Source organism: Anabrus simplex, chromosome 2, assembly GCF_040414725.1.
Source record: "Anabrus simplex isolate iqAnaSimp1 chromosome 2, ASM4041472v1, whole genome shotgun sequence".
Lineage (NCBI taxonomy): Eukaryota > Metazoa > Arthropoda > Insecta > Orthoptera > Tettigoniidae > Anabrus > Anabrus simplex.
The window spans coordinates 1,168,129,412-1,168,146,155 of record NC_090266.1 but is presented as its reverse complement, the minus strand read 5'-3'; the positions used below and the strand labels follow the sequence as shown (position 1 = coordinate 1,168,146,155).

Genomic DNA, 16,744 nt, shown 5'->3' with positions numbered 1-16,744 from the left:
TAGGCCATGGCACTTCGGGGCTGTTGCGCCATGGGGTTTGTTTGATTTGTCTGTGCACATGATCATAAATTTCACAATATAAATGGCGGGAATTTGTTCTAACTTCACTGCCATCAGTAATGCAACCATCTCACACCATTTTCCAGGCTGTCCTATGACCTCTTCACATTTACTGTATATCAGACCATTTCTCTTGCTGAAGAGAGTTTCTGTTTCCTTTGTCTTTCTTATAAACTAAGCAAAGCCATCTCCTTACAGGCCATGGAGGAGTGGAAGTTAAAGGGATAGAGTGGTTAGCTCTATGTCAGACTGTGTTTGCTCCCAGTCTAGCCCTTTACTGTCCCATCGTCACAACTAGACCTATCTGAGATTGGTGCGACGTAAAGCAACTCGTAAAAAATAAATTAAAAACAAATATATGTTATATTAATGTCTTACGGAGAGATATATGGAAATATGGCATGGTATTTATGTAGAGATATTTGAGTAACATCTTAATACATTATAAGAAACATACAATGAAGTTTATTCTTAAATCATGATGCTGTGAAATACGAGGAATAATTGAATCTGAACATATAAGATGTTGCAATAAAGGAATATAGTACATATTTTGGTTTTAATATATATTCATTGACCTGATAGTTTCATATATAATACTAGCAGTTACCCGCGGCTTCGCTTGCATGGATTTCGTAAAATAATAAAAGTAATCGTTCCTCAGTAACTTACTGTACTAAGACATCTGAAAATCCCTAAAGTACAAACATTCTCTGACAAACTGAGTTTCATTTACCCCGAAAAACTCTTTGTAAACCACGTTTGTGTTATAGCCTTTTGGGGCTAAGATGACCATGCAACATAGAACTCACAAATCAAAAAGAAAAAAATAATGTTTATTTTTAAAGAAGATTCCAAATATCTATCTCCACATCGTAACATTTTCAGTTTTTGAGTAAGGCCATAAGAATCCCCATAAAAAGAATTCAACTCCTTTATCAGTCCTTCCCATTTTCCGAAAACAAAAAGAAATAGATGTTCCTTTACTTTTAAAGGAGTTCCAAATACTAATTTTCGCGTCTATAACATCATCAGTTTGTGAGATATAAGCATCCTCATTAAAAATTATTCACTTCTTTTTCACTCCTTTTCACCCCCCATTAAGTGCCTTTTCCGAAAAGGAAAAAAGTATGTGTTCCTGTATTTTTAAAGGACTTTCCAAATACCAAGTTTCATGTCAGTAACATGCCAAGTTTTTGACAAATACTGTAGATATACCGGTACTCATTTTCAAAATTCACCCACTTTTTCATTTCTTTTCCACCCCGTAAGTGGATTTTCCGAAAACAAAAAAGTATGTGTTTATTTTTAAAGGAAATTCAAAATACAGTACCAATTTTCATGTCTAACATCTTCAGCTTCTGAGATATAAATAACCTCATAAAATGAATTCAACTTCTGTTCCCCTTTTTTCCACCCCCTTAACCTTTAAGTGGACTTTCCGAGAAGAAAAAAAGTGTTTATTTTTAAAGGAGATTCAAAATACCAACTTCTACGTATGTAACATCTTCAGCTTCTGAGATATAAGTATCCTCTTAAACAGAATTCAACTCCTCCTTTACTTATTTTCACACCCCCCCCCCCCACCCTGCTAAGCAGATTTTCCAAAAACAAAGAAATACGTGTTTATTTTTAAAGGAGATTCCAAATACCAAATTTCATGTCTGTAATAAGGAGATTCCAAATACCAAATTTCATGTCTGTAATATCTTTAACTTTTAGAAACTTTTTTTTTTTTTTTTTGCTGGTAGCTTTACGTCACACCAACACAGATAGGTCTTACAGCGACGATGGGATAGAAAAGGCCTAGGAGTTGGAAGGAAGTGGTCGCGGCCTTAATTAAGGTACATTTGCCTGATGTGAAAATGGGAAGCCACGAAAAACCATCTTCAGGGCTGCCGACAGTGGGATTCGAACCCACTATCTCCCGGATGCAAGCTCGCAGCCACGCGCCCCTAACCGCACGGCCAACTCACCCGGTTTTTTGAGATACAAGGATCCTCATACAAATAATTCAACGAATATTTCAATTCTTTCCACCCGTAAGTGGATTTCCGAAAACAAAAGAAAACGTGTTTCTTTATTTTTAAAGGAGATTCCAAATACCCAACCTGTAACATAGGTTTTTTTGTGTGTGTGATATAAGTATCCTCACAAAAAGAATTCAACTCCTTTATCACCCCACCCCCGTTAAGTTGATTCCCCCCCTAAATGCGTGTTTCTTTATTTTTAAAGGAGATTCCAAACACCAATTTTCACATCAGTAACCATCAGTTTTTGAGATATAAGTATCCACATAAAAAGAATTCAAATTTTTCACTTCCTTTCACCCTCACTCCTTAAGTGAATTTTCCAAAAACAAAAAAACTGAAAAATAAAGTGTTTATTTGTAAAGGAGCTTCTAATATCACATCTGTACCATCTTCCGATTTTGAGTTGTGTGTCCTCATAAAAGGAATTCAATTCCTTTCCACACACCCCCCCCCCCCCCCCCAAGTTTATTTTCCCCCTAACATGTGCGTTTCTTTATTTTAAAGGAGATTCCAAATACCAATTTTCACGTCTGTATCAACTTTAGTTTTCATAAGATATAAGTATCCTCATACAAATAATTCAATAAATTTTTCAATTTTTTCACAACCCTTAATTGGATTTTCCAGAATCAATGGAATATGTGTTACTTTACTTTCAAAGGGGATCCCAAAAACCCATTTTCATGTCTGCAACATCTTTAGTTTTTGAGATATAAGTAGACTCATACAAAGGATTTAACTAATTTTTCAATTTTTCAACCCCGCCTAAGTGGAATTTCCAATAACAAAAAAATATGCATTTCGTTATGAGATTCCAGTCACCAATTTTTACGTCTGTAACATCTTCAGTTTTTGAGATATCAGTATCCTTATAAAAAGAATTCAACCCACTTTTCAGTCCTTTCTACCCGCCCCTCCCCCCAAGTCTTTTTTCTGGAAACAAAAAATATGTGTTTCTTATTTTTGAAAGGGATTAAAAATACCAATGTTCACTTCTGTAACACGTTAAGGTTTTGATATATACTGTAGATATGCTCATTCTAAAAATTCACCCACTATTTCAGTTCCCCTTAAGTGGGTTTTCCAAAAAAAAAAAAAAATATCTATGTCTCTTTACTTTTACAGGAGGTTCCAAGTACCAGTTTTCAAGTCTGTAACATATTAAGTATCTGAGATATATTGTAGGCCTAGATATATTCTTTTTAACTTCCACCCTGTTTGTCACTGCCGTTCACCCCATATTCATTGGATTTTTCAAAAACAAAAAATACACGTTTATTTTTAAAGGAGATTCCAAATACCAATTTTCATGTCGGTAACATCTTCAGTTTTTGAGATGTAAGTATCCTCAGAAAAGGTATTCAACCAACTTTCCCCCTTTTTTCACCCTCCTTAATGGGATTTTGTGAAAACAAAAAAAACACGTATGTTTTACGTCTGTAAACTTTCAATTTTTTGAGATATAGATATCCTCATTTAAAAATTTCACCCCCTTTCCACCCCCTTAGCAATGGAATACCCAAAAATCCTTCCTTTTTGAGCACCTACACCCTAATATAAATGTATCCTCAAAATTTAATTTCTTTATGTCCAGTAGTTTTGGCTCGGCGATGAATCAGTCAGTCAGTCAGTCAGTCAGTCAGGACATGTTATTTTATACATATAGATTTACACCCAATGGAGGATAAAAACACTGACATTAATTGTGAACGGGCAGAGATATATTAGGATTACAGGGAACAACGTTCTTTCTCCACTTTTTGATATAGATATAGATGTACTACTGAAGTACACAATGATGAGACAGACTTTTACATCTATCCTTACACTCCATTGAAAAAAATTTAGGTAAAACTGAAGCAGGTTGAAAATGAGGGGGGTTTCTACAGGAATGGGAGAAGAACAGATCTAAATTTCAAGTGACATTAGTGAGTGATCAGCATCCAAAATAATTGTTATTACTATTGCTTCCCTTAGTCTAAACGTCAATGAATGCGATGATGCATACATACATACATATATACATACATTACATGACATGATGGAAATGTAGAAATTTTTTTTTCTTTCTTATTCTGGATATGACCAACACACAAATACCTTTTTTTAAATCATTCTATGACTGAATAATTTTTCAATAACTGACTTGCGTTCTTAAAGTGAAGAGGAGGGAGAGGGGAGGGGGTGAAACATACAATATAAGAACAAGTTATTTCTTTGTGATGCTGTCCCAAGTGAGATTGAAAGTTTATTCATGACAAGCTTTCCTCATAATTTAAATTGTTAGCAGCTAAAATCAAGTTTAAGGTAATCTTGCTTCAAATGGGAAGAAATAGTTGTGAAAGCACTTATTCTAGTTAAAACATTCTGTGTACTTGTTCCATATTAGTTTTTATCTGCACCTTTATAAAGTCTGTACCCTTGAGACTCCATGGCATCCTCGTCAGTGTTTCTAATTTCCTGTGTCTGACTCGTTGGCTGAATGGTCAGCGTACTGGCCTTCGGTTCAGAGGATCCCTGGTTCGATTCCCGGCCGGGTCGGGGATTTTAACCTTAATTGGTTAATTCCAATGGCCCGGGGGCTGGGTGTTTGTGATGTCCCCAACATCCCTGCAACTCACACACCAGACATAACACTATCCTCCACCACAATAACACGCAGTTACCTACACATGGCAGATGCCGCCCACCCTCATCGGAGGGTCTGCCTTACAAGAGCTGCAATCGGCTAGTAATAGCCACACGAAATTATTATTTATTTCCTGTAATCCCATGATAAGAATTTTGTGTTGGTCCATTATGTCGGTGATCACTTTTAGTTTACCGGTTTGCATGAGTGAGTTTATATTGTGTGTAGAGAAGTATGTTATCTGCTTTTGTTTGATTCTTGATTTTTTCTCGTTCGTGTATGTGGTACTGGGGTATTTCCATGCCTCTGACTTAACGGTATCTTTCAGGTGGCAGCCCACCGTATCCGAATGCTGCCTTCTCTGAACTCTTGGTTCAGCCAGTGGAGTATTCCTTAAAAGGCCTTCCATGGTTGACTGTCAAGTGGGACTAGGTCCCCAATTTCAACTCTGGATGTGATCCAGTGAGGTGATAATGAGGCCGCTCCTCTGGAGTACAGACGCCTTGTGCAGCCACCCCTAACCTGGAGAACAGACGCTGCATAATGGATTCCAGTGGCATTTCCTCCACTGTGGGGACCATCACCCCACCCAAAGGGGCTCATTCGCCTGAAGCCGTTGGCCCCCTTAGGGAGTCAGGTTATTTCCCGCCGCCCAACACTCGGCGTTGGCAGTTTTACAGCTGGGTGCCAGACCAGCAAACCCTCCTCCTTTCTCATTCCGGACTTGGGACCGGACAATGGCGGCATTTTCAAAAGTGTGTTCCGTGCAGATTAATGAGAAGAATAACAACAGAGCTGCAATTTATATACGGCACGTATTTCAATACATAACGCATGTTTATCACACTAAAAATACACAGCGGCAAGCCATGTAACCGTGGAGCCAGTTTCTCGCAGTGCTCCCCGCGTGACGTCACCTGCGCAGAAGCAACGCGTTTTCGTCTCTCTTACTGACACACCATTATACAGTCGAACCTCCCTTCTGCGGACACCATCGGTTCCGAGGAAAAATGTCCGTTACGAGTGGTGTCCGCTAAAATAAGTTGTAAAAATAATCAAACATTTTAACGGCAAAGGACATCCACCTTAAATATAAGCATACATATCTTTATATTCATTATTCTAAGTCATTTCTGTGTTAGTATTTCATAGCGAGTTATTATAAGTGATTTTACATCATTTACAAACATTACAGCTTTGTGAAGTAATCGTGAATCTTCGCCTGTGTAAATTTAGCACAGGTTTTCTTAACTGCGATATACTCAAAAACGGAATAAAGTCTGTTAAATGGTTCCATAGTGTTCTATTTTTCCTCCCACTCCTTTAAAATTTCAGTTCTATTCTTCACAATAGAGTTTATTTGAGTTTTCCCGCAGTTGAATTTTTCGGCAAGCTTTCTCACTGAAAGTCCCTTGTCACTTTCTAGTGTATAATCACATTTCTTCTTGCCTCGAGATCTAAACACGATCGTCCCTTGTTACTCATGTTTAACAGACAACTCAAATGCTACGGTATTTCTGTCTCACTAATTAGCGCCTGTACTGTCTTTTCCTTCTCAAGTTGACTACCTGAGCTCGACCTTATCAGCGACAATCTGAGTTATGAATAGAATGATGCAAGAAGGGACGAAAATCCCCAGGTAACTTGTGAGTCAACAGTCTTTGGCAGCATTTCTAGGCAATTAGAATTTTTGGAATAGGCCTATACACCACTATGTAGAACTGCATTCCGATGTACACTCTCTCCCCTCGCACTCGAAATAGTACAAACATTCAAAAGGGATTTTCTTATGTCTGAAGAATGGATTTAAAAGAAAGGATGACGTGGTCCGGCGTTATAAATTGTCCTGCAACGTGTAAAGTGTCCGCTTAAGTCAAGTGGATGGGACAAATGGCGATGTCCGCTGTCTGGAGTTCGAGATGTCCGCTTAAATAAGGCCAATTTAACACTTGTCTTATGTAAAATAAAATCGGTTCTGAGGAAAATTGTCCGTATAGGGAGGTGTCCGCTGAATAAGGGTGTCCGTTAGGGCAAGTTCGACTGTACTCACATCACGCGTTGCCCTGTATTTGTAATGCCCGCTTTCACCAATAGGAAGGCTGCTACTTGAGATGTTGACATCTTTATTTCGAAACACATCCGGAGCTGTATGATGGATGTTCAAAGTTGTGGGTGCTTCAAATACGTAAACATTTCTTCTTCTCCACTTTGGACCCAAAAATATTGGGATGTGCAAATTATGCAAGGGCGTTAATTTTGCGAGATAATATGGTAGTTTCCTTTATCAGACGGTAAAATTAACGGAAATTTATAGGTATTTCTGAACACTTGGAGATAACGTTTGTTATATTTTTTGGGCATAACAAGAAGAGAAAATACCAGAAACTGTCACCGACAAAACCCCCTTAAAAACATTCAACTCATTAAAATTACGCACTTAAATACGCGAAACTACGACATACAAAACAATTCAGTATGTGCCATACATTATTAACATACGACTTTGACAGAGGGGGAAAGCATAGAAACGCAAGAAAAACACGTGGCCTACAATTCCAACAAAACTACACACAGGAACGATGTCAACAGCACAAATCCCCAGCTGTATACAACGCACACGCTGCTGTCGTGAGCTGGAAACACGATACACAAAGGCAATGGACGGAACACTCACGAAATAAAGCATCAAATAAATAAGATTGAAAATTAAGTTTCGTAAATTATACAAGCACGTAAGAATTTATCCTAGGGGAAAAGTATTGGCCGTTCTGGAGGTTATATTGGTCAAAAATAGGAAGAAGTAAAAATAAATCAGAAAATCAGAAAACGACTTAAAAAACGGAAAGTTTCCGGGTAAATCGGAAGGGTTGGCAGGTATGCAATTAGATCACTATTTTCACACAAGCTGCCAGAAGAATGAGAGTCTATCATAATTCTGAACACAAACTGGAAGAACTTACTGATGGTCCTTTCTTGCATAATCTTCTTCTGTGTAGTCCACAGGTAAACAAGCCATTACATTTTCCTCCTATAACAGAAAGTAATATTTCAAAATTAAAATACTGAACTGAACATAAAAATGGTAAGCATAGTGACATAGTGACATAGTTCACCCGGACAGCAATATGTTCCTCCACTAACAAAAATGAAGAAGTTAAATCTTATGGGGAAAAAATATTTTGCAAGTAATAAAAGAATGAAGGAAAACTTATAATAAGGGAAATTTTTCCCATTTCACTGACAAGGCAAAAACAATGTCAAAACATGATTTGACAGTCTGCAAAGATATGACATTTGTTGTTCCCGGCTCCTAGAACAATCCCCAACATTATCGTAATGCTTCTGCATTAACCTTACAGCAAATATTTGCACTGTTAATAGTGATGTATAATTTTAAGTTTCTTAAGTGACTACATTATTTCAGCTTAGTTGCGTGTCGTCAGTACCAAAATTACTATTGCCGGGCTAAGTGGCTCAGACGGTTGAGGTGTTGGCTTTCTGATCCCAACTTGGCAGGTTTGATCCTGGTTCAGTCCGGTGGTATTTGAAGGTGCTCAAATACATCAGCTTCGTGTCTGTAGATTTACCGGCATGTAGAAGAATTCTTGGGTGACTAAATTCCGGCAGTTTGGTGTCTCCGAAAACCGTAAAAGTAGCTGGTGGGACGTAAAGCCAATAACATTATTTAGTTTGATTTGAATGAGGGAAGAGTACTCTCATTGTCTATGAACCTATCTCATTCATTGATGTCAGCAGTGGATTCTCCTCATATCACCAACAAACAGCTCAATAGTCCACTTCCCTTACGTAACTTCTCAACGAGGAAAATCAATTTTTTGTATACGTGCCTTTACCAAGGTATGAAGAAGAACTATCAATATTATGCCAGAATCAATGACCAAGAAAATTTTAATCCTTTACTTAGCAAGTTTATTTACTACTAGGTGATGTACCCGTGCTTCGCTATGGAATTCTACATTGCATACGGAATTCTAGTGTACACGTTGTGATCAACATTGTATTAAATTTCATAGCTCTTAACATTACCCTAGAAGCGTGACTGGGAAGTCACCAAACGTATTTTCTCATAATGAAGACCGAGTTAGGGAATTTTCACTGTAATGGTAGACCCGCTTGCATACCATCGGTCACAATCAGGTAGACACTCACTCTCCACCTGCATTTTTACATCCTCAGAAAGACTGTCTTAGTGGTTTTCCCAACTGAAATGAACATACATTACAATGACGTCAGTAGGAATGGCGCGATTAAAAGCAATGCTTCCACATAAAATACTTGATCAAATGAAACACCACACATTTTTTCATTTTTAACGAACAGGACTACACTTCCGATCTAACAGTCCAAAGTTCCAGAGCTGGAATGACCAAGCCACAGACAGCCGTAATATGTGAACACTCTGTCTTTCTTTAGACGGGGAGAGGGTCGAATAGTGGAGACTCCCAGGGCAAAAACTATGCCCTTTTAGTAATCTGTTTCCCAGGAGTACCCGATGAGTCGGAAAATCTCAATTCACTACACCGGCGGCGGAAAAATCTATCTGACTTGGAGGCAAATTTTTCCTCCAGCCAGAGGAGAAACCCCCTCTTCACTGATAATTTGGAATAAAATGTATGTAGAATTTAATAAAAGTGAATAGGAAGAAGCTTTTCGTAAGAAACGGCTCTTTTCAGGGTTGAATTTTGAGATATTTATTGAATTGTGGTGCTAAAATTTGGAATAGGCCTAAACTGTTATTCCAGACCAGGCCATACTACTACTACTAAGTCAGCCTCTGCCTTAAGTATGCACACTGCTCATTCAAGACAGCGCGTCACAGTAGGGATTGAATAATGAATACTAAAAAGAATCAGTGTGTTACGTACCAGCTGTATCAGAAAATGTATGTTCTTCTTCTTGCTATTTGTTTCACGTCGCACCGACACAGATAGCTCTTATCTCGACGATGGGATAGGAAAGGCCTAGGAATTGGAAGGAAGCGGCCGTGGCCTTAATTAAGGTACAGCCCCAACATTTGCCTGGTGTGAATATGGGCAAACACGGGAAAACCATCTTCAGTTCTGCCGACAGTGGGGTTCGAACCCACTATCTCCCGGATGCAAGCTCACAGCTGCGCGCTCCTAACCGCATGGCCAACTGGCCCAGTAAAAAATGTATGAACCAGAGGAATGGCATGCTAAAGAAGAAAGTTTTCTAACTCCCCAGCTATTTCCCGCCAATATTCAGTCAGGTTATTATACTCTGTACGCAACAGTAATCTCATCTATCGGAGTTGAGAGGCAGCATAAGAGACAAATAACATCACAACAAACAATGGTCGATGTAATGTCATTGTTGATCAATGTTATGCGCTTTCGATATTGTAGGCCTTCACATATAGTTTTCTTCCGACTCTGAAATACAACTCATCATAGTCGGTACGGTAAAACTGAATAAAACATTAATGATTGGAAATTGTATTCTCTGTAACTTTTGTTATGTAGTACTTTTCGATAGGACCAAAAACAATAGGTATTTAAAAATTAAATTTTAGGCGCCTTCCCCTAAACTACAATTTTATACAGGGTGAATAAAATTGTTTATAGTTTGGACTGTAGTTTCTTATTCCCCGACTCCATATACCGATTTTCGTTAAATTCTGTTAACCTATTTTCTCGTGGCTCGGCGTCTATATGGACTAAGCAACAAAACTACAAATTCATGAATATCGGTGTTACCATAGCCGGTACGGAAAAAATGTATGAGACAAAAATGGTCGAAATTTAATTCTATATAACTTTGGTTATGTAGTATTTATCGATACGACCACCAATAATATAAATACTTGAGAATTAAATTTTACTCCTTCCCCTAAAGAATCATTTCACTCAGCGTGAATAAAACGATTTATAGCGTAGATTGTAGTGGCTCATTCTTCGACTTTGTATACCAGTTTTCAATTCTAGGCCTTCCCCTAAACTACCATTTCACTCAGCGTGAATAAAATTACTTATAGGCTATATTGTAGCGACTTATTCCCCAATTTTGCATACCAATTTGTATTAAGATAGGACCACTAATAACATAAATATTTGAAAATAAAATTTTAGGCCTTCCCCTAAACTACCATGTTTATCAGTGTGAATAAAATTATTTATGGCTTAGATTGTACCGACTAATTCTCTGACTTAGCATACCGATTTTCATTAAATTCTCTTTAGCCGTTTTCTACAGAAATTACGGAAAAGTAAAACGTGCATTTCCTTGTTACTGTGGTCATGCCCGATACAGAAATACCATTCTTTTTACAATCTGAGAAATGTACAAACAAAACTCTTATTTTATATATATAGATGAAGAAAGGAAATTAACATCTTCAAGGAGCTGTTTGTCTACTTGTGAAGTAGTCTGGTCTTTAATAAGTTTGATAACTGATAAAGAAAGCATACCACTATTGTCAGATAGGTGAAAAAGGATTACACTGCATTCTTTCCTCGTGAGTTTTAAAAGCGTATATTTCACAGTTTTTAATAATGTATGATTTTGCCTCATATTAATAACATGAACTAAGGTACACTTCCCATCATAAAATATAACTGGCTGAAAATTTCATAAGTATCCGTGTACAAGCAGGACCAAAAGGAGCAAATTATAAGAGAGATTTCTTGACTAGTTAATACAAAGGGGTTTAATTACAGTTTGCCCATAACAGGGTGCACTGATATGGTTTCAGAAAGAGTTCAAATGATTAACATTTGCTACAAATTACCTCAAGCAAAATATTAGTGCAGCCATACATGCCAATCATCCAAACTGAAAAATCGGGAGATTTGACGACAGGGATTTCAGTTATCGGTTGCGAGAAAAACATCTGGATTTTTCTTACCAATATAAAGCTCACACAGGCTAAGATGTTACTGCAAATATATACATGTACAATTAAACTGTATATAACTAACATGTTATGACATACCAAGTTACAAATTCATTAGGTTACAGTGAGTAAATTTAAATTCCAACTATCAACTGATCGTACCTTTCTCTTGTCCAACTATCAACTTATCATATCTTTGTCTTGACCATATTCAAGCATAGAAGCGTGCCTCTATACGCTTGACAGAAGCAATATAGATAGATAAAATGTCTATTTGTGTAGGTAAGGCCATTAGACCTTCTCTTACACTAAACCTATATATTTGGACTGTCAAACAGAGGCAAAGCACTGGAGAGAAACAAGCATGATGCCTTAATAAGTTCTGATAAGAACATGAACAGTTTCACCTCTCATGATAAAACCTGGCTGGTACTGTCAACGGCTATGATTTTTTCTTTCTTTCTTCGGAGTATTTGAAAACTGCGTCTCTGAATTCCATTTTCCAGAGAAATGAGATAAATTCTTGTTGCTGTTTGGTAATGATTATGACGAGGCAGGACAGGTACTACTTAAATTCTGAGATACTTGTTCAATTTTGTAAAATTCTAAATTTCCTAATTGGGGCTCCTTCCATGCGATTTCACTCCGAAGGAAACTAGTGAGAGGTTGCCACTCTTGTAAAAGCCTTGACAAACAGTTTCCCATTGATAGCGAATGTGTAGAGACATGTTGGAGAATTTTTCTCATCTCCGTATTGTGCAATTCCTGAAACTGTTTGAACTTCTTTCCAAACAACAGAAAATCTATTAAAGTGTTCATCTACTTTAACAGGCAGACGTGCCGATCCCTTTTCAGCAGCTAAATTTATTAAATGCCAAGGGCATCCTACAATTTAAAAAAAATCTATTTCCCTTCTCAACTGCTCTGCCCCACCCATCTTCAACTGGGGGTTACCAAGAGCAATGCAGTTTAAAGGGATGTTGTATTCTTTCAAGTTGGTGAGTAAAAGAACTCCAAAAGGGCAACCCTGACTTTGTTGAAGTGGATTGCAAAAGGTAATGACAATTTGGTACAACTTCGAATCACTTTGGTTACTACCATCAGTTGCAATTGAAAAAAAAAAACAACACCATTTTTTAGACAAGCTATAACCTTCTCTTTCTCTTCATTGCACATTTCTGCAAAGATGGCAGAGGTTTTAGTTCTGGCAAAGCCATATTTCGTGGCAATTTTTGAGTCTGGGAACATCTTTCTAAATAAAGAACCAGCATGATGGGAACAATTAACTGGAAGGTTATGTTCAATAATAAACGACGTGAACAATACTTGTGCATGTGCATGTGTTATACTGTCAGTGTCTTACATCTGAAATAAAGTTTTTCTTCTTCATGAGCACATATTTTGAAACGTCTCCCTTTCCCCATGCGAGATACTGAAATCATACTTACAAACACTACAAAACGCAAATGTTGAGCCTCATCTAGACTCAGTTATATTAGGAAAGTTATCCTCGTACACGCTTTCAAACATCACCTCGTACTACTTCTTCGCCACAGTACCAAGGAATCAACAAAATCACTCAGGCCTACAGGCCTATTAATGCCAATACAAATCATGTAATTTCACATGTGAAACTGACAATACAATATTCCACAGCCTACAACTACCTCTCACCCATAGATTAGGCCTATAATGCAAAAAGGGAGGGAGGGGAAGGAAAGGGGGGGAGTTGTAGAAGACAGGTGGTCTAATGTTCTAAGGGGAAGGAAATTGCAGGCTGAGGGCACTATGCAGGATCAGAATTCAGGACAGGTGTCTGAGAAATCGGTACGAGTCACTGCAGGTAGAACAACCAAGGGAAGAGGAACAGGGAACTGTTACTGAGATGTGTGGAAGTAGGATAAAGGGAAGATGTAGGAAAGGGAAATGTGGAGTTGTGGGTAGGAAAAGACAGGTGGAACAGGGTCATGGGAAGGAGAAAAGGGAGGAGGAAGTAGCTTCTGCAGCTATCAGGAAAGATAGGGCTGACCAGGAGGGGAGGGGATCAAATGAGGTGGGTAGGGTTGAGGCTCTGGTCATGGGGGATTCCATCGTTAGACACGTGGGGAAAGTGTGTGGAGGAAAGGGAACTAGGGTAGAATGTTATCCAGGAATTAGGTTGAGGCAGATGTTGAGGAAAGTAGAAGAGAAGGAGGAGGGGAAGGAGAAGGTGGTAGTGTTTCACGTTGGTACCAACAACGTAAGGCAAGCTGATATAAGTACCAACATAGTTGGAGATGTGTGGGATCTGGTAAATGCAGCACGGGTGAAGTTTAAGAAAGCGGAGATTGTTATTAGTGGAATACTGTGTAGGCGGGATACTGACTGGAGGGTGATTGGGGATTTAAATGAGACTATGGAGTGGGTATGTGGGAAACTGGGAGTGAAATTTCTAGATCCTAATGGGTGGGTAGGAGATAGGGATCTGCGCTCTGATGGCCTTCACTTAAACCGCAGTGGTACGTATAAGTTAGGAAATTTGTTTGGAAGGGTAATAGGGAGGTACATTCAGGGAAACAGGGTGGCCTAGGGAGCGGTGATAAGGGAACAGGGAACAGGAAATCAAGTGGGGATGACATAAAATTGTTAGTGTTGAACTGTAGAAGTATTGTAAAGAAAGGAATAGAATTAAGTAATTTAATAGATATATATTTACCAGATATTGTAATAGGAGTTGAATCATGGCTGAGAAATGATATAATGGATGCAGAAATTTTCTCACAGCACTGGAGTGTGTATCGTAGAGATAGGATAGGAATGGTGGGAGGGGGGGTATTCATTCTGGTGAATGAAGAATTTGTAAGCTACGAAAAAGTTAAAGATGAGACACATGAAATTCTAGGTTTAAGGCTCATTTCTAAAGATAATAGGCAACTTGATATATTTGGAGTGTACAGACCGGGAAAGGGTAGCACTGACGCGGATTCGGAATTATTTGATACGATAGTCGGCTATGTGGGAAACGACATGGAAAGAAATATGATTGTAGCGGGAGATCTGAATTTGCCAGATGTCAATTGGGAAGGAAATGCGAACGACAGGAAGCATGACCAACAAATGGCAAATAAGTTAATACGGGAAGGACAGCTGACTCAAATGATGGAACCAACCAGAGGGAAAAATATTCTGGATGTCGTGCTGATAAAACCAGATGAGCTCTATAGGGAAACTGAAGTAATAGATGGTATTTGTGATCATGAAGCTGTTTTTGTCGTAGTCAAAAATAAATGCGATAGAAAGGAAGGTCTTAAAAGTAGGACTATTAGGCAGTACCATATGGCTGATAAAGCAGGCATAAGGCAGCTTCTAAAAAGTAACTATGATCGGTGGAAAACGGTAAATAAAAATGTAAACAGACTTTGGGATGGGTTTAAAGATATTGTTGAGGAATGCAAAAACAGGTTTGTACCTTTAAGGGAGGTAAGGAATGGTAAAGACATACCTTATTATAATAGAGAAATAAAGAGACTAAGAAGGAGGTGCAAACTGGAAAGAAATAGAGTTAGAAATGGCAGTGGAAGTACGGAGAAATTGAAGGAACTTACTAGAAAATTGAATCTAGCAAAGAAGGCAGCTAAGGATAAGATGATGGCAAGCATAATTGGCAGTCATACAAATTTTAGTGAAAAACGGAAGGGTATGTATAGGTATTTTAAGGCAGAAACAGGTTCCAAAAAGGACATTCCAGGAATAATTAATGAACAAGGGGAGTGTGTATGTGAGGATCTTCAAAAGGCAAAAGTATTCAGTCAGCAGTATGTAAAGATTGTTGGTTACAAGGATAATGTTGAGATAGAGGAGGAGACTAAGGCCAAAGAAGTAATAAAATTTACATATGATAACAATGTCATTTACAATAAGATACAAAAGTTGAAAACTAGAAAAGCGGCTGGAATTGATCAGATTTCTGGGGATATACTAAAGACAATGGGTTGGGATATAGTACCATATCTGAAGTACTTATTTGATTATTGTTTGGTCGGAGGAGCTATACCAGATGAATGGAGAGTTGCTATAGTAGTCCCTGTGTATAAAGGAAAGGGTGATAGACATAAAGCTGAAAATTACAGGCCAGTAAGTTTGACATGCATTGTATGTAAGCTTTGGGAGGCATTCTTTCTGATTATATTAGACATGTTTGTGAAATTAATAACTGGTTCGATAGAAGGCAATTCGGTTTTGGGAAAGGTTATTCCACTGAAGCTCAACTTGTAGGATTCCAGCAAGATATAGCAGATATCATGGATTCTGGAGGTCAAATGGACTGTATCGCGATTGACCTGTCTAAAGCATTTGATAGGGTGGATCATGGGAGACTACTGGCAAAAATGAGTGCAATTGGACTAGACAAAAGAGTGACTGAATGGGTTGCTATATTTCTAGAAAATAGATCTCAGAAAATTAAAGTAGGTGAAGCTTTATCTGACCCTGTAATAATTAAGAGGGGAATTCCTCAAGGCAGTATTATCTGACCTTTATGTTTTCTTATATATATATAAATGATATATGAAAAGGAGTGGAATCGGAGGTAAGGCTTTTTGCAGATGATGTTATTCTCTATAGAGTGATAAACAAGTTACAAGATTGTGAGCAACTGCAACGTGACCTCGAAAATGTTGTGAGATGGACAGCAGGCAATGGTATGTTGATAAACGGGGTTAAAAGTCAGGTTGTGAGTTTCACAAATAGTTTTTTTTTTTTTTTTTTTTTTTTGCTTTACGTCGCACCGACACAGATATGTCTTATGGCGACGATGGGATAGGAAAGGACTAGGAATGGGAAGGAAGCAGCCGTGGCCTTAATTAAGGTACAGCCCCAGCATTTGCCTGGTGTGAAAATGGGAAACCACGGAAAACCATCTTCAGGGCTGCCGACAGAGGGGCTCGAACCCACTATCTCCCGATTACTGGATACTGGCCGCACTTAAGCGACTGCAGCTATCGAGCTCGGTCACAAATAAGAAAAGTCCTCTCAGTTTTAATTACTGCGTTGATGGCGTGAAAGTTCCTTTTGGGGATCATTGTAGGTATCTGGGTGTTAATATACCGAAAGATCTTCATTGGGGTAATCACATAAATGGGATTTAAATAAAGGGTACAGATCTCTGCA

General features: G+C 38.2%; 1 protein-coding gene across 1 annotated transcript in view; it reads right to left on the bottom strand.

Annotated features, from left to right (window-relative positions):
* The window catches only part of LOC136863380 (transmembrane protein 107), a 56,614-nt gene that overhangs the window by 36,480 nt on the left and 3,390 nt on the right, over positions 1-16,744 (bottom strand). Inside the window, exon 2 of the mRNA XM_067139783.2 lies at positions 7,683-7,750. Coding sequence (XP_066995884.2) covers positions 7,683-7,750 — 68 coding nt within the window. The remainder of the gene's footprint in view (positions 1-7,682; positions 7,751-16,744) is intronic.